A 27,988-nucleotide genomic window follows, 5' to 3' on the forward strand; every position below is an offset into this window, starting at 1 on the left:
AAAAGCCATAAGTCAGTTTTAATGTCCATTTGATTTTATCTCCTCTGGTCCCTGAAAATTTCTGCAAATAAGTTTGCTGCATATCAGTACCGTAGTCCTGGCACTTGGGAGACACAGATCTTGCAGTTTAAGGCTAAGAGAATGTTTGCTTCTATTTGTCAGTCCCAACGAAGAACAGAGATAGTGTGGGTAATCCCAAATGATGCTGTTCATCTAGAAAATATGAAAACTAAGTTGCAAATTCCACTTTGGCTGAAGGTAGAGTTGCATTTAAAACCCCCCCACCATTATAATTTACACCTGAAACACTTTGCTGTCAACTAGGAATGGGACTAACTAGCACTACAGTCTTCAGTTTGAACAGCACTGGCAATCTGGACTGGCTTCAGAGAATGGTTCAACCAAGAAACATCTTGTGGGTTTTCATCTGGGTGCCCATGACAAAATGTAAAATGCAAAATGCATCAAGACTTTTTTATGGCTAATGGAATGCTGAAATGAAATACACAGGGGGTAAATCTCCAAACCTTCAGATTGCCATGAAGAAATCTTCTATAAAAAAAATTTCTGTGAATGCATTATATCAAGTCTGCCACTTTCATGTTTTTTTGGCAAAATGAGGTCCATAAGCAAGGTAATTGTGTTCCAATATAATATATTTAATTTAGTTACAAACTGAAGATATTGGAGCAGCAAAATATCTCCTATCATTGGTTAGCTGTAAAAATCATCTATTCATTGGGAGACAGCTGCTGCTATTAGTTAAAAGCCCTACTGTGTAAATTGGTATTTAGGCATTTTTTGAAAAGTGCGGTTTTGATTCAATAGGCTTTTATAGCTTCTTCAGAACAGCTAAGATCTCTCATATAAATCCTTCCAAGTTTCCACTGCATTGACCTGCCACAGAGTGCCATTATAGTCTATTGTGAAAATTCAGCCATATTATGGTCTGATTTCTCATCCCAAATACCTGCTGGTAGGAGTTGCGGGCCTGAAAATACCAACTCAAATGCATGAATGATCTCGAAGACTTGGAATCTGACATTTCTACTCTGAGAGCTGAAAACTGGACCCAGGGTCCATGTAATAAAAAATTTGCACCCATGTTTTGAGGAGAGAAATGGGTTCCCATGATCCTTTGCCTTTGTGACTTTTAAAAAATTATCTTGGTGCTCCCACTGGGCCCAGAATGAAAGCTCTCAAAAACTATTTCCTTGGTCTGTTGCTCAAAAGAGGTACAGCAGTGGCAAAGGATGTGTCAGCTTCCTGTCACGGCTCTGCTAACATTCTGCTCTCCTGCTCTATGAGACTGTGCTCTAAAGATTAACTCATGGTTAGGCCAATTCAGTCTTTCTGCTCTGCTGAGATTCCCCATTGTGACAGACTTTCTGCTGATGATGCAGACAATTTTCCCCTGGAGGAGGTAATAAGACAATGCAGGTCAATAAATACTCATTAGAAGGTCACAGCCTTCATGAGTAGATGATCATAGTCGGGATTGGGAAGTCGGGGTTGGTATGGTCTAGGGAATTAGCCCCAGACCTGACAGACAGAAAATGAGCTTCTATTTTGGGTTTTGTCACCAGCTAGCTATTTAACATTGAACATTTAGCCCTAGTGCCTGATCTTTCCGCTTGGTGAACGCCATAGTAATTGGTTCTAATCTGTGGTGGCTCTTAACAAGTTACCTGAGAAGCAACTAGCACAGGAAAAGCAATCACAGAGGAGCATACATTGACACCTTTCTAGGTCAAGATGGTGAGATTAAAGAGAATAGCTTCAAAAACTATTTGGGCCCAAGGATAAGAGGGGCATTATCAATATAAACCTGCAATATTAATGCTTAGTCCATGAATTAAACACAAACATTATCCCAGACCTGCAATCTGCAGTCATTCTTAAGTGATCTTCTTCAGGGGTGGCATAATGCTTCGGTAACAACAATCAACAAATATGGCATACTGAGAATGTGTGATTGGCATTTCTACACAAACCAAGTTCAAATGTGAACAAGCATGTGAGCCAGATAACACTTGGTCCTTTAAGTATGGAAATGAAAGCTGCCAAGTAACTTTTGGCCCAGAAGAGATCAATTAATCAGATTTTCCACTGGCTTGTCAATGGGTCTGGTATCAACCCTTTTTCAGCCAGCATTCCAAAAGTACTTCCCAAATCTTGCACGCCAAATTAAGCTAAGAGAAATATATAAGTCTGCTGAAAATCAAATTACTTGATCCTGTTTTCGGGGTCAATAGGTGCCGTAAGTTCTAATGGCAGGGTGTTTGGGACCTTATGTATTTCCAAGAGTTATATTGGGAAAACCTGGAGACTGCATTACAAAGAGGGAGGGAAATGCTCAGAAGAGAAAGTGTTTCCTAAGGAGGAATTAAGAAGCAGCATGGCCCAGTAGAAAGGGCTTGGGCCTGGGAGTCAGAAAACATGGATTTCAATCCCAGCTCCATCACCTGACCTTAGGCAAATCACTTAACTTCCCTGTGCTTCAGTTCCCTCATCTGCAAAATGGGGATTCAAAACCTGTTCTCTCTCTTGCTTAGACTGTGAGCCCCATGTGGTCCCTGATTACCTTCTATCTACCCTAGCGCCTAGGATAGTTCTTGAGACATAGTAAGCACTTAATACCATTATTATTAGTAATAATAGTAGTAATGGTAGTAAATGGAATGCCCTCCAAGACTTTGATTTTCCATAACTGATGGTTAAACATTGGCACACTTGAGAGGCAGTGTGGTCTAGCAGAAAGATCACAGACCTGGGTATCAGGAGACTAGGTTCTAGTCTCAATTATGCCACTGGCCTGCTGAGTTACCAATGCTAGAGTTACTAAACCTCTCTGAGCTTCAGTTTCTTCATCAGCAAAATGGAGGAAAGCTATCTGCTCTCTCCCTCTTCACAATCCCCGCAGATAGTGGGTCTAATCAGATTGTCATGTACCTACACCACTGCATTGAGCAATCCTTGGCTCATAGAAAGAGTTAATGAATACCATTATATAGTTCATTCAAACAGAGAAATATTAGTTCCAAGTGATAGGGTGGGGGGAGGTAGAGGGGAGGAAGTGAGTTGCACATCCAGGTGGATTGGCCCTCTGGGACAGGATGGGGAGGGGAGGGAAGAAGAGATGGTTTGGAGGTGTGGGCAGGGATTGTCTCTCTTCATTGCTGAATTGTACTTCCAAACAGTACAGTGCTCTGCACACAGTAAGTGCTGAATAAATATGATTGAATGAATGAATCTCTTGAACAAAGCACAACAAGGAAGAGGGTACCTGGAGAGGAATGGACTGAGCCTATCTCTTAACCCGTCTGGGTCCAATCTCTGCCTCTGCTGATTCCGCTCCCTCCGCTCCCTCCTGGAATCTTTCAAATAAATGGAGAGACTTAGGAAATTGGAGGAGGGAAGGGGTGACCAACAACCTTATTGTGGGTTCCCAAATGGTGAGCCACTGGTACCACTATCAGCAGGGTTCAGCTCTTCACTGTAAACAACTTTGCCCCCCGCCCCCGCCACCAGATGATCCAAAGTTTACTGCAGGGCTCTGAGCAGGTTTCAAATCAGTTCTAGCCCACTTGGCTACCCTGTGGGGATTTTGGGGCCAGTGCAGGCCAGACCAAGCGCTTAGTACAGTGCTCTGCACATAGTAAGCGCTCAATAAATATGATTGATGATGAAGGACTGAAAGGACTTATCTACTCACCATGAGTCCAAAGCCATTTCCCATCTTACAACACATTACTCTGAAGGAAAATGTATTTGTGCACATCATTTGTCTGGTAGCATCAGTGGGAAGGAGCCTAGACTCAGGTCTCGGTATTCAAAGTATCCCCAGGAGGAGATTGTTCCACAGGAAATAACCTCAGGGACAGTTTAACAGAAACCTGCTAATAATGATAATTGTGGTATTTATTAAGCACTTACTGTCTGCCAAGCACTGTACTTGATACAAGATAATCAGGTCAGACACAGTCCCTGTCCTACAGAGCCTTAGCAGTCTAAGTAGGAGGAAGAAAAAGTATTTTATCCCTATTTTACAGTTGAGGAAACCCAGGCACAGAGAAGTGAAGATATTTGTCCAAGGATGCACAGCAGACAAATGGCAGAGCAGGAATTGGAACCTAGGTCCCCTGACTCCCAGGCCTGTGCTCTTTCCACTAGGCCACACGACTTCTGAATGAGCTAATTGCAGCCCAATGCACAACCAATCGTTTAGAACTGAAGTGATCCCTTTAAGAGCAAATTTAAGGAAAGGGTTTTTTTTGGTAGCATTTATATTGACACCAGTCTGAGTTTATTGGAGATAAATACTCAGCTACAGCCCTTACTGAAAAGCTGAGCCTGATGAAATAATGAAATTGTTGGATGAAACAGACCCAAGGAAGAAGATGCTGATATGCAGATTCTACATTTCCCTGATATGCAGATTATACATTTCCTGTTCAAAAGAAGTGTCCCAGGCTTTTTTTCCTGGAGACGAGCTGGCAAGGGGCATTGACTTGATCTCTCAGAGACACAGTAACAGTAGCCTCTGAAGAAACTGCTCTCATCTCTCTCTGCTACCCAGTTTTCCTCTCCTTTCCTTCTCTTTATTAAAAGGAGCACTATAAAGGGAGAGCTGAAGGAAATTTTTCTAAAGATCATTGTATCTGATTAGCATTTTCCTTAATTTTGGTAATTTTTCATCACCTGCTTCATGTCACACCATTGTTATTTTTATCCTTTTGCTTTTATAATATGGCAACAGGCAATAATACTGAAATTAAGGGAAATAGGATGAATAATATAAGGGAAAAAAATTAGTTTGAAGAAGAATACAATTTTCTCCCCTAGGGTGAAAGTGTTGGCAATGTGTATAAATCCTGAACCAAGAAGATGGTGCAGAAGCTATAAACACTCAGACCTGATAATAGATAATATTGCTATGTAGTTAGAAAGAAGATTTGCTATGACTCCAGTCACTTTGAATTGACCGGAACCAGATTCAACTCACAATGTTAATGTTAAGCTTTCTACCTTAACCTATAAAGTGTGGCGCCTAGGCATAAAAATCAAGGTGCTTCTGAAAAATGGACAATTCAGCCAAATGCAAAACAAACTTAGGATTTGCACAACAAACCATCCATTTGAGAGGGAGTCATTGCCTTTGATAAGCAAAGAGCTGGTGAGTACTTGTTTTGGCAAGCATGAGATTCAGGTGCTAGTCATGCTGAGAAATGAATCTAGTCCTTGACAGGACTAGATCACCAACTTGGATCTCTACAGATATCATCAAGCACTGGTACAAGTGAACCAATGTAGGTCAAAATTTGTTCAAGGCCACAGGGAGGAAACTCCCGTGAAATGCAGGGGCCATTTGATGACTGTGAACTAGGTCAAAACTTTTCATAATTACTCTCCTATGCTAAGGTCAGCTCCATGTAACATTTCATTGCTGGAACAGAATACAAGGTCAATGTTGAAGATGGAAATAGCACTATCATTTTATTTGCAATGTCTCATGAAATTATCAGCAGCCCATTCCAGGCAAGGAGCCTTTTCAATACATTTTATATTAAAACAGAGGTGCATCAACAGCCCTTCTGGGGTGAACTGCAATGCAATAAATTTGTATGAGATGGTTTTATTTTCTTCTTTTACTGTGGCCCAACGGGAAAATCACCAGTGGGTATCTTTGGGCTGCTGGGTGTACAAGGAGGCACTACTTGGTAACTTGGCTGAAAACCTGAAAAGAAGATAGAGCACAGGCCTGGAAGTCAGAAGGTTGTGGGTTCTAATTCCAGCTCTGCGACTTGTCTGCTGTGTGACCTTGTTCATTCATTCATTCAATCGTATTTATTGAGTGCTTACTGTGTGCAGAGCACTGTACTAAGCGCTTGGGAGAATATAATATAATAATAAGCAGACACAGTCCCTCCCCACATTGAGCTTACAGTCTAGAAATGAACTTGGGCAAGTCATTTCACTTCTCTGTGCCTCAGTTACCTCATCTGTAAAATGGGATTTAAGACCGTGAGCCCCATGTGGGAAAGGAACTGTGTCTAATTCAATTAGCTTGTTTCCCCCCGCCCCCACCCCCCAGCACTTAATACAGTACCTGGCACATAGTATTTAAAAAATACCACTATTATTATTATTATCAATTTTAATGTTTTGAAACTCTCCATGCCTGCTCCCAGCTGAGACTCATCCATGACCTGTAAACATAAAGTACCTTCTGCAGGCATTTTCTGGGTGTTAAGGTACCTAGGAAATGCTGCTGAAACTTGAAGGGGCTTGAGTTGTGAATAACCTCAGCCTTCCTGTGTTAACTAAAGTCATTCAGCATCAGTCACAATATCCAGGCTGAAGACATGTGACAAAGATGGCTCTTTATATCCCTAAGAAAAGCAATGAGCCATTCAAGCTAATTCAGCAGAGAGAACATTTACTAACAAAACGATTGTGGAAACCTATTGACTTGATGAATATTTGATGCTGCATGGAATAGAAAAGCACAAGATGGAAATGGAACCAGAGTGAAAGCTCCCCTCAGCCTCCACCCAGTCTGCTTTCATCTAGTCTGGAATGGTTGATTAGCATGACAAATCTTTACATCAGTCCTATGTTTTGTCACCTGCTAATGGTACAGTTGTTCTATGAACCAATGAATGTTTTCATTTGGAAAATTAGAAATTTGAAATATTGTGGAAATTGGGATTTGTTTCATTGGTACTGAGGGGATAAATACAATAATTCATGGCTGCTGGAGATTGTACCAGGTATGGGCCATTACTTCACTGGCTTCCAGTGGCATTTGATCTGGCAGCTCGGTCTCTTCCATGTGACTGTCTTGAACATCCAGGGCAAATTTGTTTAATCAGTGTAAATTCAGGGCACCTGGCAAGAGGAAAAGGAAGGCAAAATTGAGAGAGATGAGAAAGATCAAGTCTAACAACTCCATTGTATTGAAGTTTCCAAGCTCTTAGTACTGTCCTGGTTACACAATCAGTTCTAAATAAATACTATTGATTGATTGGGAAAGACTGGAAAGAATAGTGAATGGTAATTGGTTGCTTGTCTGAGCAGCTTAGTAGTACTATTGTGTGCTTTTGTTAAGTGTTATTTGATCAGTCCCAAGATCAGCCACAATGGAGTAGGGTATTGGGATTCTAACATGCACGGTAGTAAGCTTTAGAATTCTAAGAATATGGATTTCATTTTGCTGCTTCCCTCTCATTACATTAAACTTCCTGTGCCTGTGACCATGGAAGGGCACTGGAAACATCTTGGGAAACCATGCATACTTCCCTGGCCAGGCTGCTGCTCACAATATTTGACCTTCTTGGACCAAGTTTGGATTGAAGCACTTATTCTGAGACAAAACTTTAATACATGAGCTTTGGAAAAACACAAAAATCTAACATGATTAGATTAACACTACTCACAGAGAAGTATCCGGATGGGAACTAGATATGCATTATGGTAAAGAATGGGGCATTTTATTGAAACTTCAATAATATTAAGAATTTCATCATTATCATATCATAGTCTCAAAAGTACAATTTCTGAGGCATCATTTGCTGATCACAATACCAGGAGCATTTTATCTCAAGCCATTCCTTGAACCCGCATTAAAAAAATTCTTTTCCTATGAAAACCTACCACAGAAATTTTGAAATACTCACAATTTTTAATACAAATAACTCCTTCTGCTGCAGTAGCAAAATAAACTCTCACACACAGACACACAGACACGCCGATACATTCCTGGATGAGTGACTCTTCCCCTTCACAAACCAAAAGCTGAACAACAGTGGAAACACTACCAGTTGTGAAGATTACACTTCTCCCTGTCTTTAAAACTGCAACAAAACAAGTCTCAACATTTGCAAAACATTCCTTTATTATTAGAAATAAATTATTTGTATAAAAATGTGCATGCGTCAACCAATGCATTTATTATTAGCACAACCCAAGGCTTCAATCCAGTCAGCCATTACAAGAAACAAACTCATTGTCTTATACAAGTTGAACAATGTGGGACAGGAATGGAAATTCTCACAATCACAAAAAAATACTTACAAGAATAACATCAGACATGGTTTTATTTCAACAGCATTTTTTTTCACAAGCTAACATTAGGTTTTCCTTTTGTGATTTTTTTTTAATTTCTCGTGAGTAAGCAATTCTTAAGCTTGAAACTTGTATGTTGTATTTTAGAGATGGGCCTCTTCCCTCCCCATTACTGATAGTTTTGGCTCATGGATAATCTTTGTTCATTGTGAGACTGACTATTCATTTGATTGTAGTCTATCAAGCTCTCCAAGAGTGACTTTTGATGGTGTTCTATTGGGTGTTAAGAGCACATACCCCACCTCTTCAGACTCATTTCATTTGTCTTTTCAGTTTGACTGATTGTTGTAGCTGACATAAGTTGTCTTGGTAGAGGATGCTGAAAGACAAAAGGATAGGATTTATTTAGCCACAACATGATAGGAAAAACATGTGACAGCTACCCTCCTTGACAACCATCCCAATGGTTAGGTATAGTAGTCCATATAATATCTCCATTTTTTCCTCTCTAAAGCTCTAGCTGCCAATATAATGTTCGATAGAAGCCCTTCACTTTATTTTAATGTTGGGGCTTAATATGATGGTTTAATACTCTTCTCAAAATGCAGAGACTGTTAAATTTAGTAAGTTGAAACAATTACTAATGACTTGCCTATGAAAATGTTTCCTTACTTTCCTGGTTATCTGAACAACTCTCCTCCCTTATCTAGCAATCTAGACACAAGAGAAAAACTTTGCTCTACATTTACAAAAGGAGATGAAGGGGAAAGGCTGCTTGAAATAGCTAATTATGGTCCTTTCTTAGAGTTGCAACTGGAGGTGAATGGAAAAGACTGCAGACAGAGAAAGAAAAGTAAGATGTGTAGTCGCTTCCACAGACTATAAAGGCACATTGTCCTACAATCCCAAGGTAAGATGAATGGTAATTTGGGCCATGTCAAGGTTACATTTCTAGTTAGATTTCCAGGGAATATAAATTACAGCATTTTCTTCTGCTTTGTAAGGATACAGGAAAACCAAGCTACCTATTAAGATCCAAATAATGGTTCTCTCGTTTCTTTGGGATTTCAGAATACATGATCCCAAGCAAAAGCTGTAAATGAAGATGTCTCTTATGAAGCCACCTCCATAGGCCAGTTGAAAATGGAATCACAATTTATGATTGAGAGCACTCAATAAAGCTGGAGATATAAAGCTTATTCTTGGAAAAACTGCTGAATTAGTTTAGGATCTGGATTCTAATTCTTGCTCTGCCACTTGTCTGTTGTGTGATCATGGGCAAGTCACTTAGCTTCTCTGTGCCTCAATTACCTCATCTGTAAAAGGGTGATTAGGGCTGTGAGTCCCCATGTAGGACATGGACTGTGTCCAACACGATTAGTTTACATCTACCCCAGCACTTAGTACAGTGCCAGATACATATTAAGTGCTAAACAAATATAATTTAAAAAGTCTGTGCTCCTGGCTAACCATGGACAATCTTTTCATAGGCAGCGAAAGGTGGCATCAAAGGGTACCCCAGATAACCATTCTAGATTCAGGTGGACTTGGACAGACTTTTGCAAAATGGTGCACATGATGCTAATAGATTATGATGCTTGCCTAGCAAAATACCAGCCATGTCACCTGGGGTTCAGAATCTTGTAAATCTGCAAGTACCATCACTGGTCACTCCAATGTAAACTTAGGTGTGTGCCTCTATGCATTGTGCATGTGTACCTTGGTGTCACCCCTCTTTCTAGCTTTCTCTGTTGCTCTCTTTCTCTCCTGCTCTTTGACTCCTTCCTTGACCTCCTTCCCTCCTTTTCATCCATCATGTCAACCCATTGTTGTTCCATCCCCTTCCCTAAAGAAAATCTGTTTGCAGTAATATTCTGTAAATGTGAAATGATACCTTTCATTATAAAAAGAAATGATTGCAATGAAGGGATTGTCTTGATATTCTAGAGCTGAAACCCCATAGAAGAGGGCAGATTCTATTGGGGCTTCATGGATAAGAAGAATATCATCCGTGAGAGGGAAGAAAATAAGTCAGCTCTAAGAGGTAAAAGTCAGGTTTGCAAATTCTAAATCCCTGTGTTTTAGCCAAGTCAATTCACTTCTAACGGCTTGTTTTAGCAAAAGAAGGATTGTTTCTAATGATCTGAATCTTGACCTGAGCAGCCACACAGAACAAGCAGAAAGATGGACTCAAACAGTGAGCCACCAGGGACATTTTAAAGCAGGGAGCTGGCTATTCGAATGTTAAAATGAGTTTTTGAGAACGGCAATTATGCATTTCCTTGTGTGGGCCACAAATGCGTTCATGTCCTAGTAAAGGCAAATCTTCCAGCAGCAGCTGTTTTCCTGAATTATGCATCAACACAGCTTAAGAAGCAGCGGCCCCAGCACTTGCTAATTAGATGCTGTTAAAAAGAAATCAGGTACATACTTGGTTCCAGCTCCCTTCATCCTCCCTCAAGCCACCCGTAGCCTTTCCCAATGACTGCAGTATTCTGCACATGTAGCACTTAACCCTGATTGTCAACTCCTTTCCTGCCTTTCACTATGGAAGCATTGCTCAGAGCTGCCAGAGTGTTCAGAGAGGAGTTGAAGCCTTGTACTGGCACCCTAGGTCATCTTCTAATTTGAAAAAGGAAGACTCCTGAAACTGCCCTTTCTCAGTTTGCCAGGGAAAAGGAGTTTGATCAATGCCTCCCTCCCAGTCCCATGGGACATGCATAAAAATTGTTATAGCCACGATTAAAGTCAACTTCCCTCCCCACACAATCTTTCCTGGGGTTGCTCTGCTACTGGTACCCATAGCTGAGCCCTAAACCTTTCCCTTTCCTTACTCAGACTTCAAGACCCAGCCAGTGAAGAGGTAATTTGCAAGACTCAACAGCAGTTGGAAGGGAAGGAGAAAAGGAACACGTAAACAATTGCCAAACTGAATAAGGACTACAGGTTGATTCTTCAAGGTTTGGGACTGACAAAATCTACAGTGGAGGAACTCCAATGCCTTAGCCCATGGAAATGAATTTAAGGGAATCTAGTTTTGCATCCATAACACATATATTATTTTGGAAAAAGCAAATGGGAAGACTCTGGGAGTCTAGAGATGGCATGAAAGGCTTTCTAAGTGCAAAATGTAACAATATACAATGTAACAAGTGAATGCTACATCCACAAGATTATAATAGTTTAATTCATCCTGGACCCTAGTACCCCCCGAACCACCAATTTTAAATAAAAACAAGCCAAGTAATTCTTTGGAATTTCCTAGCAGAAGACAACTAATATCTTCCTTGACACACTGGTGCCCTCTCGGAGAATAATGCATCTTTTATTACACATGTTTGAACAACTCTTTCAGTATCTTAAACCCACCCTGGATTCAACCATAACCCTTCGTTTGTAGACAATCCTGATGAAATTCAGGCCGGGCAATTTCACTTAAGTAACATCAAAAAATAACTGAGAATGATTCAAGCCATGGACTCATTTCCATTATGGGGGAATTAGGCTCTAATGATAATGGGAATTTTCCATCTTGGTGCAGGCTTTATTCCTAGAAAGCCAATGGGCTACTTGAAGTAGTTTCCAAAGCATCTCAAGGGAAACTTTGAGAGGGTGTCCCTGGCTTAGCTGAAAGGTGGTGGATTTTCACCTGTAAATCCAGTTTATGAGGTCTTATGAAATGATGCTGGAAGGAAGATACAATGACTGACTCTAGTGAGTCATCTAGAGATGTGCCAGGATTCAAAGAAAAATAATCTGCCAGATGTGGTTTACTGAATTCCCACAAATACATTTAACTTCCCACACTGATGTTTTTCAAATAAAGAACTATGAGACCAGCTTCTGCCTGAGGCCACCAAGACTCAACTCCCATTGACTTTAATAGTGATGACTGTGCACAGTTGGCACCAGCTCATTTCTGTAAATTTTTCACCCATGGTTACTGTCCCCAAAAAGTTTAGAAGGAAAAATTAACTTTCTAAGCTTCAGAAATTCCTTCCTCCTCGCTCACACTTGTTTTGAAACATGCAGCAGTTCAAGAAAATGGCATGTGGACAACAATTTAGCAATATTCCTGAACAAGTGATTATTTTTTTTACAGAGAGTAAAAGTGGGAAGTTTTGGGCAAGACATGATTGTTTGGAACGAGAGGAGAGGAGAGGGGAGAGAGGGAGAGAGAGAGAGGGAGAGAGAGAGAGAGAGAGAGAGAGAAAGAGAGAGAAAGAGAGAGAGGGGGAGAGGGGGAGAGAGGGGGAGAGAGGGGGAGAGAGGGGGAGAGGGGGAGAGGGGGAGAGAGGGGGGGAGAGGGGGGGAGAGGGGGGGAGAGGGGGAGAGGGGGAGAGGGGGAGAGGGGGGAGAGAGAGAGAGAGAGAGAGAGAGAGAGAGAGAGAGAGAAATACATCCAGTGTCTTTAGAAAACCCACTGCCCATGAGGTCACTTGAATCCCTCATTGGCAGCCACTGATTAAGCCAGCAGCAGCACAGAAATCCTGGCAAATCCCTGGTACCCCACACAGCACGATCAACACAAACAGTACAATTCATTGGAAAGAAATGAGGCTGTCGTGAACGTACATCTACTAGGTAGGGCTGCCATTCTTGACCATCGGCAGGTCTACAGAGGACTTACTGTTGGTTTCAAGACTCTCACAGAGTTCACTTTTGACCTCGCCATTTGGCCTGTCATTTCCTTTCTGGATCAGTTTGCTCTGCATCGTGGCAGCAGTCACAACAGCCTTGAAGCTCCTTTTTCGCTTTTGAATGTTTTGCTCTGGGTGAAAAATTATAATATAAACTTTGGGCATGTAGAGCATGCCCAGAGACACAGAAGCACTTAAACTCATAGACACAGTCAGTGTGGTTGTCTGGATGTACATCTGAGGGGAGAAAAACAACAACAGAAAAATCAGTGTTGACAAGGCTGATTTGAAGACACAAAGGCAAATAGCATGTTTGCTTCTGGAAGAAATCATAAACTAAAGATGGAAGTGAAATCCCTCTGCTACTTCATGGCACATGCATTAGCAAGGAATCTTACTTGAACTGTCCCGAATTACAGCCAAATTTCACTTCATTTTATTTCTGAAGGGGTGAATGGGAAAAGCAGAAATGCTTCTAAAACCCCAAACTTGTAAAAATATTCAAGTTTTTCTTGCTAAATTTCATTTCATAAATATACAAGCTGGAATAGAATTACTATAAACCAACGGCCAGGTCAATCTGCATCACCCATTAGAACACAGGAAGCTTCTGAAACATTATGCTGGGAGCTCACAGCTACTTGAACCCTTTCACCTGGCAATGTAACTGATTGCATCATGCAAGAAACCTGCCTTGGAAGGAGTCATGCACACCACTAAAAGCAAATCTCCCACACAATGGCTTGAATAGTGCTGGGCTGAGCATTTCCACATCACCACTGAATTCTAATCATAATGTTCCACAGTACATCACAAATATGTCAATATGTCCTAGTCTTTGTAAACAGTACTCTTAAGTAGTGCCTCCAGGGGTGAACAATGTAAACTAGATCTCTAATACCTTCAAATAAACACGGAGTTGTTGGCTTCCAGCAGGGAGTTTGATCTAAAGCCAAATATAACCACTAGGTTTGAAAGATAACCACTAGGTTTGAAAGTTAAGCTTCAGTGTTACCCTCTGAATACATTTCTGGAAAGAACTGCCTGCCCAAATGTTTCTGGGGCCCTTGCTTTACCTAGTCCACTCAATAGCCTTTCAAGACAGTAATTATTGAGTACTTACCGAGCGTAGGGCACTGTACTATATGCTTAGTAGCATAACATTGAAGCAAATCATACATTCCTTGCCCTGAGTGAAGGACACTGTACTAATATGCTTAGGAACATAACACTGAAGCAAATCATTCATTCTTTGCCCTTGAGGAGCTTATAATCTAAGGAGAATCAATGTGGTTTAGTGGAAAGAGCACAGGACTTGGAGTCAGGAGACTTGGGTTCTAATCTCAACTCCACCACCTGCCTGTTGTGTGACCTTAGACAAGTCACTTAAATGATCTACTCCTCAGTCTCCTTATATTTAATATAGGTATTAAATAGTTGTTCTCCTTCCCCCTTAGGCTGTGAGTGCTTTGTGGGACAGGGACTGTATCTTATCTGATTATATTTTATAAAAGTTAATGCTTAGCATATAGTAAGTACTTTAAAAATATCATCATCATCATCATTATTATATGAGCCATAAAGATGACAGACCTAAACTTGCCATTCTGAAGGACTTCCCTTTCATCTTCATCAAGAGCAGAGGGAGTATAGCCTGCTGAGCCTGATACCCATATCCTGTCATCACCAAGGAATCCTCTCAGAGGGAAGAGGAGATTGCCATGTCTGTGCTCTGGAACTGGACTGGGGCTGCTTCATGGTGGCACACAATAAGTGTCAACAAATACCATTAAAAAATGAATATTGAATGAATATTCATTCATATTTGGCCTTACTAAGAATTTTGAATTTGCTCTCATGAAGATGTATGGAGGTTTTTCCTTATTAATGTTGTCATATAATTGTTCTGCTATTACCAATAACACATCACTAACCTTAAGGCAGGTTATTGAGATTCTGCCATGCCAGTTTCAGCATTGAATATATTACTACATGGTCCATGCTATCAGAAAAGCAGTATACAATTTATGAAAAAATAAACAAGGACATGTGTGTTTTAAAAGCAGCATGTTTAAAGTTCACTGTGTTCTGAACCACCTCCAGGATATAAATTCCTTGACATATGCGACCCACCTAAACAAAGCTCTCACAGCATTATCATCTTAAAAACATTAAAATGTCATCCTGGAAAGAATTTTCACATTGAACTCAACTGGTGGAGACATAGAAGATTTCCCCTCCCCCCCGCCCCCACCACAAAATCATCAACTGCTCCAGGACAGGGCATCTTGAATACACAAAGTTTCCTGAGGCTTTGTATAGTGCTTTTTAATGGTATTTGTTATGCACTTATTATGAACGAAGCACTGGGGTAGATACAAGCTATTCAGGCTAGATATAGTCCATGCACCATGTGGGACTCCCAGCCATAATCCCCATTTTACAGATAAGGTGAGTGAGTGCATAGAATTAAGTGACTTTCCCAAGGTCACACAGAAGGCAAGTGGCAGAGCAGAATTAGAACCCAGGTCTTCTGACTCCCAGGCCCATGCTCTGTCCATTAAGCTATGCTGCTTCTCACTAACCACGCAGCTTCTCGCTAACCACGCAGCTTCTCACCTGTGCTGTACTATCCAACAATTCTCCAACCTTGTTCTGTTTGATAAAGGTGGGAGGCCAGTGTGGGAAAACAGTTATCCCATAAAAAATTGCCAACCCAAGCTAATCAAATGTCCATACTGGAATATTCTGATTCTAGGTAACCTGTCCAGTGGAAAGTGGCCTTCGAAGGGGTGGCTTTTAGATAGAGAAGACGAAATTTTGCTTGGTTTATCAGGCCAAATTTGTTCTCCCCAAGCAGAGCAAACCAATCCCTTCCAGCACCCTATGACTCTCACGAATAGCCTATATGGGCTGTGAATTCCAGGAAAAGAGAGTGGCATGAAAGGAAATTGGCAGAGCTATCAAATCTCCCTCATGCCAACTCTCTGTGATGGTTTCCCTGAGCCCCCACCCTCCACACATCGGGGGCTGCAGGGGGGTAGGAGGCACAATTAAAATCCGTGAACTTGGAGCAAACTCTAATTGTCTAGTCACAAGCAGGAACCTAATAACTCTCAAAAGAATTCTAGATGGCTGTAGGTGGAGACAAACCCTGAGTTACAGTAGCCAAGAATTCGTTCAGAGGAAAACATTTCAGCTTGGGCCAATAATTTGCAATCTAAATTTCTGTGAAAAACATCTGCCATGCAAAGGGCAGACAAGATAGGAACATGTGTTTCCCTACAGAGTTCAGACAGGTGAGAAATTAGATGCTTAATTACAGTTTATAGGCTTGCCTGTTATCTTAGTATTTTTACTAGTAATACATTCCCCATTTCCCTTATTAATAGCTGATAGGAAAAATTAGAAATGAGGAAGTTAGAAAGCACAATATCTGAAACTGTAATGTGGTAATTCCTTTTTGATTATTCTATTTGAATGTGTTTGATTAAAAAGAATAAATGTTAATCAAAATAAGAAATATTAATTTTCATTTGAGATATATTTAAAATGTATGAAGCATGCTACTTCTCAGTTCCTCCTATAGTGTCCTCTGTTTGTTTGTTTTTTCCTCTCTCTTTCCCTCTGTAAGCATTGTCTTGAATTCTCCTCTTTCTTCTCCCTTTATCTTTTCTCTTTACAACCCCATGGTCATCCATCTCTGCAGGCTATTTACTGAGATGAAATTTGAACTTACAAGGGCATTAGTTCACAGTTAGAGGCAACAGGATCAACTCCTCAAATACCAAGGGATCAGTAATATGAATTCGTCAAAGAGACCAAACCCCAAGCCAGAATGTTAATTACAAAATCTTGAAGTTATTTATTCATATAATCTGTCTCTCCTTCTATCTTGTAAGCTTGTTGTGGGCAAGGAAACTGTCTGCCAACTCTGTTATATTGTACTTCCTCAAGCACTTAGTGCAGTGCTCTGCACATAGTAAGCATTCAAGAAATATCATTGATTATGATGATAGGCGGTTCCAGAATCGAGCTTATAGAGACATTCAAATTTGCGAGATGGTTCAGAGGTCCACGAGAACAATATGTACAAATGTTTGTTCCTAACATTTCTTTAACCACTTTGAGCATAGTACCAAGACATTGTGGGAATGGTGACTCAACACTTCTTTATAGAGATTAACCCTCACATGACTAATCAGAAGCCCCTAAGGAGACTCCATTTCCCTAATTCTTGACAATCATCATTATCACCATCATTTGGGTAATCACATGACTCATAGTACTAAAATAGGACTTAAACATTCTTTTTCATAGACCTGTCACATTTCAGATTTTTTGCAGACATCCCTACTTTGATAGTGCAGCACCATCTCAAATCCAACATGAGAAAAATCTAAATTCATCAATTCCTTATTCCTAACTTCTCCATCACAGCAAACACTTTTCTTCTTTTCTCCCTGAATCTTATTCACTGCCTCCAGCCACTTCTCCCCAGTCTTTGCATGATGCTAAAGTTTGGAACTCTCATGTGCCTGATCCAGATCTTAATAGCTTGATAAAAAATAATTTTCACCTCATCATGTCTATTCTGACTGTTACCTAACCTAATATATCATTGTTTCCTGTTCTTCAGATTAAAGGCACTAGCGATTATAACAATAATGATGTCAGCTCATTGTGGGCAGGGAATGTGTTCATACATTGTTTGATTGTACTCTCCCAAATGCTTAGTACAGTGCTTTGCATACAGTAAGTGCTCAATAAATATAATTGAATGAATGAATAATAATAATTGCAACGTTGAAGACGATGACAAATCTGTATAATCAATCAATCCTATTTATTGAGTGCTTACTGTGTGCAGAAAACTGTACTAAGTTCTTGGGAGAATACAATATAACAGTTTCTGCCCTCATAGCCCCTGAACTTGTCCAAAACATGCTTAAATCAATTACCTCATTTTATCTTCACAGCATCCTTTATGCAGGGAGAGGTAGGTATGATCCCTGTTAAGTAAACTGAATCACAGAAATGTTAAGTAATTTGCTGAAAGTTACATAGCAGACCAGTGGCAGAATAGGAATTAGAACCAAGGTCTCGTGACTTTGAAACCCATGTTCTTTTTCCTAGACCATGGTGCTTCTATGATATATCACTCCTAAACACAAAAACCCAACTCCTGGGAATGGTTTTTCCCCAAACTAGCTATTGACCCCAATTAAATGACAAAAACATGAAAAATGCAAGCCAAGAATTTTTCACCACTGTGTATACAATCTCATGATGAATGTGTGGCAGTATTTTTATTACCAATTTTGTATGCCTTGTGTACTTAATATATTTCCATGGGTACAATAAGACTCACTTTACAAAGCTTATCATATTTTTCCACAATGGCACATTATTTGCATTACAATGCATTTATAAGTATGCCACCTCTTTTCCATGCTCTTATTTACATTGTTGTCACGCCAGCATATCCAAATTGCTCAGGGATTAGTAAAATTCTATTTGGAAAGCGTTTCAGTTCAACAAAATTCATATCATTCTCCGCCAAACTTACTTTAACTTTGGAAAATGATGAGAATGTCATGGGAAATTTAATCCACACACCTCTATCCACTTGTGTGGTGTTTTAAAAGTTATTTGTTTGTGGCAGTTATCTCCTGTCTTTTCTCTGAACAAGAAAGGCATTATTTGCAAATTCGAAAACAGAATAGTATTTGTTTGCTAGTGTAGAACTAGATGCGAAAAGGCTTCAAATCTATTAAATGAATTTCCCTTACTCTAATTGTTGTTTACAGCAGAAAAAATACCCGATCTTCATCTAGATTACTTGTATTTCTCTTCCTTTCCTTTCCATTCGTCCCTACTTCTTGTTCCTCATTCTGTACCCATCTCCTTCTCTTTCTATGTCTTTAAGTTGTGCGAGGGTCTGGGTTTGTATATCTTTGTGCCAGGATCCCCATTTGTGATTGTTTGTGTGTGTTTACTTTGTGTGTGTATTTTATGTGTGTCTTTGGAAGTCTGAGAAAGATATGTGTTCCTTTAGAAATGAGTGTTTTTTGTGGGGATATCATTATATATTTGTGGATGTCTGTGTATGGGTGTGTTTGAGTGCAGTCACATTAGTGCAGTCACACTAATATTTTAATATAACATAAAGAAGCATCATGGCCTAGTGGAAAGAGCATTAGCCTGGGAGTCAGAGGACCTGGAATCTAATTTGTCTGCTGTGTGACCTTGGGCAAGTAACTTCACTTCTCTATGTCTCAATTACCTCATCTTTAAAATGGGGATACAAATTTTGAGCCCATGTGGGACATGGACTGTGTCCAATCTAATTATCTTTTATCTACCCCAGTGCTTAGTACAGTGCCTGGACCATAGAACAAACTTAACAAATATGATTTTTTAAAAAAGTATGGATATATGTGTTTGATTAAATGGGCATCTTTGTGTGAGTCTGTTGGTGTATAGGTATATATAGAATGTGTTTCCCTCTCTGAGCGAGAGGATTGGGATAACGAATTTTCACTTGTCCCAACTAGGTAGTTTGTCTGTCATTGTTTGTTTGCTTGTTTGATGGTACTTGTTAAGTGCTTACTATGTGTCAAACACCGTTCTAAGCACTGGGGTAGGTACAAATCAATTAGGTTTGACACATTCCCTGTCTCACATGTCCACTCACAGTCTAAAGTGGGTGGGAGAACAGGTATTGAAACCCCATTTTACAGTTGAGGAAACTGAGGCACAGAAGTTAAGTGACTTGACCAAGGTCACATACCTAGAAATTGGCAGAGCTGGGATTAGAACCCAGGTCTTCTGACTCCCAGGCTAAATGATCTTTCCACTATGCCACACTGCTTCCCTGTATTTTCCCAATGACTCAGTGAATCACCACTTCAGCCCCCTTTCTGCAAACACCACTCTGGTGCCAGGACTGGTCATCCCATTTCCACTCCCCACTGTCCAGGTTACATGGGACCCTGGCTGGCAATCAGCCAATTTGGGAGGTTGGGAAGATAGTCATTCCTGCCCCTTCTCTTTGGAAGTTTACTAGCAAGCGCATACGTCCAAACAGAGAAGTGTGCGATTTGGGCAAAGACAAAAATTTCTAAAGAAATCCTGACCATGGGAACTTGAGGAATGGGCAAAAGACAAAAGACCAGTACAGAGCCAAACTCCACAGAGCCAAGCTGTGAAAGCCTCTCTCCATTGTGCATGACAAGCCAAAGGGAGAATTGGTCCCTAGCTGCTCACCATCAGCCTCAAAGCACCAGGAGAACATTTCTTCTCTGCTTCTTCTCCTCTGAGACACTGGTAGTATATGCAGACATTAGTTAGAAACAACTGATGCTTGTACAGGATCCAATAACCAAGCAACATCCCTGTTGGGCTAGTAGATACTCTTGGTTGTTATCAGAGTAATATTTTCCAGTAACCTACTTTCCTTAATCCTCTGCTTTTATATCTGCAATGAAATATAGTGCTGCCTCCCAGAGACTGTACTCCATGGTTCCTGGGATGAATTTACTTATGATCCTCCTCAAAATAACTAGCTCATCTGGATCTCAACTTTTTAAGTCAAAAAACCCCCGGGAAAAATGAACTCTGTTTCTAATTTTATCTTCTATCTTGGCTCTTGTAGACTGTCTTCATGGAGGATGGAGGATGGGTGTGCTAATGCCTGTGTGAATGTGTGTTTGTCTGAGTCCAAGAATGTCACCTCAACATAATGCACCCACCCATCCACTGTCAACACCTAGGAAACTGGACATGCTCAAAGCCATGATGGGGAAGAGTGCCTGGTGTTAAGAGAAGCAGAATCCAGTGGATGTAGAGCACCATCAGGGAGCTGATGGGCCAACTGTCCCCTGGAGTTGTTGGCAGAAAGGTGAGAGGACTTTCTGTGTTGCACTTGCACTTGGATTTGCACTCTTTATTCACTTCTCCCTCGGCCTCTTAGCATTTATTTACATATTCATTTATTCACTCATTCAATTGTATTTACTGAGCACTTACTGTGTGTGGAACACTGCACTAAGCATTTGGGAGAGTACAATTCAACAATAGACACATTCCCTGCTCACAACGAGTTTACAGTACAGAGATGAGCGTATATCAGTTATTCATTTATTTATACTGTCTGTCTCCCCCTCTAAACTGTAAGCTCATTGTGGGCATCTACCAACTCTGTTATATTGTACTCTCAAGCTCTGCACATAGGAAGGGCTCAATAGGATTGAATTATTTGATTGGCATTCCATCAAGACCTAGCCCACCAGAGTAAGGTCCAGTGAAGACAATAGGAATTGAATGGAGAGTTCTGGGGTAGGGCTCAAAGATTACTCAGTCAACTGGGAACCTCTCTCCTGGATCAAAGTGGGCCCTGTGTGGGACACTGAGAATGACAAAGGGCAGCCTGGAGATAAAGACCCTGTGGGAATGTGAGAAGGGGATTGGAGTGGCCTGGACATCTAGTTCCCTGCCCCAGCAGCTATGTCTCCCCTCCCCAGATTACTCCCCCATCCTCTGTACGGGGGTGGGGGGTAGGGGGTTGCTCTCAGCCTCCTTGCTGACCTCCCTGCCTCCTGTGTCTCCCCACTCCAGTCCACACTTCACTCTGCTGCCCAGATCATTTTTCTACTAAAACATTCAGGCCATGTTTCCCCTCTCCTCAAGAATCCATTGGTTGCCCATTCACCTTTGCGTCAAGCAGAAACTCCTCACCATCGGCTTTAAAGCACTTAATCACCTTACCGCCTCCTACCTCAACTCACTACTCTCCTACTACAACCCAGTCCATAAACTTTGCTCCTCTAATGCTAACCTTCTCACTGTACCTCAGTCTCGTCTGTCTTGTCACCTCGCCCACATCTTGCCTGGCCTGGAACGACCTCCCTCCTCATACCTGATGGACAATGACTCTCCCCACCTTCAAAACCTTATTGAAGGCATATCTTCTCCAGGAGGTCTTCGCTGACTAAGCCCTCCTGTTCTCTTCTCCCACTCCCCTCTACAACACCCTGACTTGCTCTCTTTATTCCCCTTTTCAGCCCCACAGAACTTATGCACATATCTATAAAGTATTCATTTATACTAATGTCTTTCTCCCCCTCTACACTGTAAGCTTGTTGTGGGCAGGGAATGTGTCTGTTCTTTGTTATATTGTACTCTCCCAAAAGCTTAGTTCAGTGCTCTGCACACAGTGTGCACTCAATGAATACGACTGATTGATTTACTGACTTTAGGGTTCGTCCTCTTGGCTTCTCCCTACTCTGCCTGCTATATTTGCCCATCAGAAGGGTCAGTCTACCTGGTCATCTTGCTTTCTTGCTTAAACCCTGCCACTTGCCTGCTGTGTGACCTTGGGCAAGTCAGTTAACTTCTCTGTGCCTCAGTTACCTCAACTGTAAAATGAGGATTAATACTGTGAGCCCCATGTGGTATATTAACTGTGTCCAACTTGATTAGCTTGTGTCTACTCCAGCACTTAGTACAGAACCTAGTACTTAGTAAGTGCTTAACAAATACCATTTTTAAAAAAGAATAAGAAAAATGGATTACTCTCCTTCCATTTCCTGTGTTTCTGTTTGCTAACCTTCTGTTTGCAGGCTGCAACAAGGTTCTTTTCCTATTTCAGTACACTTATTGATACCTCCCCATGCCTGATTCTGCCCACAGCATTTTCAGAGCACTGTACTAAGCACTTGGGAGACAACAACAGACTTGGTAGATGAGTTCCCTGCCCACAAGGAATTTACAGAAGATATGGATATGTACATAAATGCTGTGATGAAAGCTGTGGTGAATATAAAATACTTAAAGGGTGCATATCTAGGCTTATACATGGCACAGAAGGGTGAAGGTGTGATTTAACCTAAACTGAGACAACTAGCTTCAAATTTACTATTTTGCAATTGGCCAAGAAGGAATGGGTGGGAGATAGGTGATTTAAGATTTATTCTGAAGAATCACCCAGGCTCTGGATTCAGATTCTTCTTTTGCCACTAGGAGAGAAAGTTTTGACTAAGATGAGCTGAGTGGAGAAGACCTGTTCCTTTTTGTTTCCCACTAAAGCCCTAATTCCCCAAGTGCTTAGTACAGTGCTCTGCACACAGTAAGCGCTCAATAAATATGATTGAATGAATTTCCCCTACACACAAATGGTGAAACATTCCATATAGAAACACACAAATAAATATTCCTGCTATGGGTTCGACAGAGAATCCAAAAGAGGATTTATACTTGAAATACAAAGCCAAAGTCAACCTAGATGACACATCAAAATGTGTAACTCAGAAAGTTTTCATAAAATTGAATGATCAATCCTAAGATTTAAAAGGTCCAATATAAAACCAGGCAGGGAGCAGTAATTCCAAGAAAAGCCATATAACCCAGAAATTCAAGTAATCTATAGCCTTGTTACAGGTCTGGCTCAAAGCCCTACTTATTTATGTACTCTATGATGAAAATAAAATTCGTTTGGTTTGGGGGGAAAATGGAAAAGGTCACTCAAATACAAACTACACAAATTGTTCTTTTCCAATAACTATCACTATTTACAAGCATGTAGGTGATAACGATTAAATAATGGGGTATGATGTACTGGCATCAGTCATCTTTTTAGGTCACAAGAACAGGAAACAATTGAATATTTTTTATGTCTAATAGTATTCCTGGCAAAAACATTAATCAAAATCAGAATCCCAGTGAGAAAATCACCACCTGTCTCAGTCACATAAAAGCCGTTCCATTTAAGTGGATGTCATCCTTACTCTAAATGTAGATTTTGGTTCAATGAATAGAAGAGGATGGTGAATAACAAAACCTATATCTATTTATCTTCATAACTGGGCAGAAGTCACCTGTGATGGAGAAGAGAGGAGTGAATGGTGGAAGCAAAGCAGCACAATATTACAGCCTCTGACAGCCCTCGTTCATGTCACTGTTTTCAGCTCAAACTCAGTGGGTAAATAATTGAGGAGATCCTTGCTGCTGTCCTGTGTGAAGAACTGAAAAGCCTCTTTCCCTCCCCAAATCCCACAAAATTCTAGAATGTATTGTTTTTACCCATTTCTGTACTGAAAACAGTCTTTCATCATATAGTTAACAGGCGGAATTAACAAAGGAATACCCAGAATGGCAAATTAAGCTCTCTAGGACTATTTAAATATATATGACAATTGGCAATCTTTTTTTAAAGAGGCATATACTCAACTCTGCCTTTGACCTGTCTTTGATGCATTCAGATCTATCCAATTCAGAAGTCACACGATGCTAGCAATCATGTCACACTGGAACCATTACTGTTTTTGAATGAGATTTTCCTTTGTGACTGCTGCCTTTGGCTAATTAATTCAGCTGCAGGTACCTACTGTGAATATGAATGAGAGTAACTGTCCAGACAAAATCAGCTAGCAAATATGGAAAACAGGCAAATATTCAAAATAATTTCATTCAGACTGGCATATTTTCAAAGGTAAATCACTTGAAAATATGGAAGCTGACATTGTACAATATTTAGGACTCAATAAGCCAAATGGCAAAACTAAACCTACCACTACTGTATGATTATATTTCCATTGTATAAAAATTGAATTTTGCCAGTATTTGGAAGATTATATATATGGGACAATTAGGATATGTACATGCGTGTGCATATAGATTGGATATGTAAAGGATCTCCTCAACAATATCATTACCCATGAACGTGAATATGAATACTAAACTCCACATACACATATAGCATTTTTATGTTCATATTCAGAGATGACACTGTTGATGGTGAGAGCCTGATCATGGGGATGGATGAAGGGAAGAAGTGATCTCACCATTAGGAGGCATGCATTTAGTTGCTTTCTGTATGTGTTCGGCACACACTAAGCACTCAAATACGATGGATTGACTTTCTAGAGGTGATGATGGGATACGCTGAGCCATCCCTATACTCTTTCCCATCTGCCAGTAGTCACCAGAAAGGTGACCATATACTAGAGAAACTGATGCTTATATTTAGATTTTATCTTTTATTTCCTGTATTTTCACTATGCCAGTGCTTTGGAGGCAATATTTATTGAGCATTTACTGTGTGTGAAACCTGTACTAGAAGCTTGGGAGATTTCAGTAAATATTGAAAGACACAATCCCTGATTTACACAGGAGAGAATGACTGACTGACTGTACTAAGCACTGAGGTAGATGCAAGCTTATCAGTTTGGACAAAGGCCCTCTCCCACAAAGGGCTCACAGTCTTAATCCCCATTTTACAGATGAGGTAACAGAAAAGTGGAGTGATTTGCCCAAGGTCACACAGTAGAGAAGAGACAGAGCTGGAATTAGAAACCAGGTCTTCCTGACTTCCAGGCCTGTGCTTTATCCACTAGGTCAGGTTGCTTCTCCTCAAGCTCTAATTTTCTTATTGTCCCTAATTCAATAACCACCCTCACATGCCCTGGTAAGGTCTCATCATGAGTAGCACCTCTTTGAACTTAAAGGAGAGTTGTACATTCTATACAACTCAGAGATTTTATCAACCAACATGTCTGATGCAGGTGTCAAAAAATAAAAACCCTGCCTATCTAGTGATAATAATGATAACAATAATATCATTATTATTGAGGAATTTGTTAAATGTTACTCTGTATAAAGCACTTTATTAAGTGCTGGGGTAGATGCAAGGTTGCAAGATGATCAGGATAAACACAGCCCCTCTCCCACAGAGGGCTCACAATCTAAAGGAGAAGAACAGGTGAGGAAACTAAGGCACAAAGCAGTAAAGTGACTTGCCCAAGGTCACACAGCAAGCAAGTGGCTGAGCAAGGATTAGAACCCAGCTCTCCTGATTCTCAGGGATGTGGTCTTTCCATTAGGCTACACAGCTTCTATAGTAATTAACCCAAGTTAAAAATGATTTATTTAGTCATTGAGTGCCTGCAATGGATGTGTCACAGTTAAAGTTCTTAACAGAGAAAAATACTCAATGAAATAAGTACCTGTACTTTGAAGACCATTTTATTAGCATCTTTAAAACCTGGCATAATTAAGTTATTCTGTCACACAAAATGATGGAGGCTTAAATAAGTAACAGCTGGTTACCCCAATGCTGTTCAACTGTAGGTCAGCCTCTGGCAAGAAAAGCTGTGCAAACACAACCAATGTATTATGCTAATAGACCCAGCCTAACAAATAAGAAAAATAGCTAAGATGGAGGAAAATAAACAGCAAACAAGTGCCTTTCACCTGAAGCCTACAATGCAACCCCTGGTTAAGTAGGAAAACATTTCTAGTGTATTCTGCATTCCTCTGCCTACTGCCCTATCTCTTTCTGTGAGATCTACAGAAGGTGAAGGAATGTTGGATGCGGGTAATGAGAATATTTTCAAGAACACATTTTGATCATATAGAAAATGAATGGTTCATATTTAATTCATGGACCAATCTGCCTCACCCTTCTTATTCTTTCTATATGGCCATTGCGATTCTATGAATGACTCCATCACCTTACCCTAATCTTGTCTTGGCTTTGAATTTCTCTGCCATCATATGACTTGCAGTGATGCTACTCAAATGTATATAACTTTTTGGTTAGCTATGACTAATTGCAAGGGTTGGGTAGTTTGCTTCTTTAAAACCACAGCCATGATGATTAATTTGAAGCCTTGAACCTCCACAAAGTTTTACTGAATCTGATATGATGAGCTGTCAAAAGAGGTGGTAGGGAAAGGGTCATGAGAAGATAGTGATAATGATTATCAATAATAATAGTATTTTTTAAGTACTGACTATGTGCCAAATATGGTACTACGTTCTGGGGTAAATACCAGATAGATAACCAGGTTGGACACAGCTCCTGTCCCATATGGGGCTCACAATTTAGGAGAAAGTGAGGATGGGTGTTTAATCCTCATTTTCCAAATGAGGAAACACAGAGAAGTTAATTGGCTTGACCAAAGTGACATAGCAGGCAAGGGCTTTAGCTGGGATTAGGTCAAGACTGTGTAAATTGGGGGCCACTATAGCCGGAAGGGGTAGAAGAGTGAGGGAGAACTGGCATTTTGGAGGGACTAATGAGTTCTGTAAATCACCTGCTAAGCATTGACATCTGCCTGGTAAAGCTCACTGGATCTGCAGGTATAAAAGAACACAACATTCTTCTAAGGTAAAGAAGGCTGTACTTGCAATTCCTGGAGATGTGAGACTGGTTGACCATTCAACCAACCAATGGTATTTATTGAGCTAATCTACTGAACACTAGAGCAAGTTCAATAGCGTTAGAAGACAGGATCCCTGTCCTCAAGAAATGTACAATCTAGTGGAAGAGACAGGTAAATGCTCACCATTCTGGAAGATGCAGCCACCCAAGGACATTTGCAGGGAGGAAAGGAAGGAAGGCCAGTAGGAGAAACAGCCAAGGGATCCTCCTGCTTATTCTCTACATCCTTGTCTCCCTAGGCTGGTTCTGTTTCCTTGGAGGGCACAACATGCATGGGAATGGCATGCACAGGAACTACATGGCTAGGAATTCCACAGGAATTCTACCAGAAGCAGTGTGGCCTAGTGAAAACAGCCCAGACCTGGGTTCTAATACTGGATCTGACATTTTCCAGCTGTGTGACTTTGGACAAATCACTTAACTTCTCTGTGCCTCAATTTCCTCACCTGTGAATGGAGATTTAATATCTGTTCTCCCTCCTACTTAGAATGTGAGCTCCAGGTGGGACAGGGCCGGTGTCCAACTGATAATCTTTAATCTACCACTGGATAAGTAGTGTTTGGAACATAGTAAATACTTAGTAAATACTACAATTATTATTATTGTTAGGAATTTCCTTTCTGCATTTCTATAGCAGACATTTTCATCATAGGATAAGGCCTCCATTTGTCTCTGGGCATTATATAGTATGAATGGGGTGTTCTTCAGAGACTCTTTTCACTCAGAGAACTATCAAATGGAACCAGTCAGTCAATCATATTTACTGAGCACTTACTGTGTGCCAAGCACTGTACTAAGCACTTGGAAGTGTACAATATAACAATATAACAGACATATTCCCTGCCCACAACAAGTTTACAGTCTAGAGGGAGCTTAAGACTATCATACAGGTGCTATGTGCCACTTGTACTGACTCCTCAAAATTCCATTTACAATTCATTTTTCTACATTATTTATCTCCATGGCCTAATGGTCCATAATCCAAGAAGATTTATTAAATGCTTGATCCCACTGCGTTCACATTCAACAACTCTGGTCCTGGACTTTGGGAACAGGG

The 27,988-nt window shown here is 40.6% G+C and overlaps 1 protein-coding gene across 1 annotated transcript in view; it reads right to left on the bottom strand.

Annotated features, from left to right (window-relative positions):
• Positions 1-7,934: 7,934 nt before the first annotated feature.
• GRM8 (glutamate metabotropic receptor 8) overlaps positions 7,935-27,988 on the bottom strand; it is a 438,522-nt gene continuing 418,468 nt past the window's right edge. Inside the window, exons 10-11 of the mRNA XM_038752335.1 lie at positions 12,698-12,944; positions 7,935-8,446 (exon numbers count right to left, since the gene is read on the bottom strand). Of these exons, the coding sequence (XP_038608263.1) occupies positions 8,397-8,446; positions 12,698-12,944 (297 nt within the window). The 3' untranslated portion in view covers positions 7,935-8,396. The remainder of the gene's footprint in view (positions 8,447-12,697; positions 12,945-27,988) is intronic.

Source organism: Tachyglossus aculeatus, chromosome 10 (genome assembly GCF_015852505.1).
Source record: "Tachyglossus aculeatus isolate mTacAcu1 chromosome 10, mTacAcu1.pri, whole genome shotgun sequence".
NCBI lineage: Eukaryota > Metazoa > Chordata > Mammalia > Monotremata > Tachyglossidae > Tachyglossus > Tachyglossus aculeatus.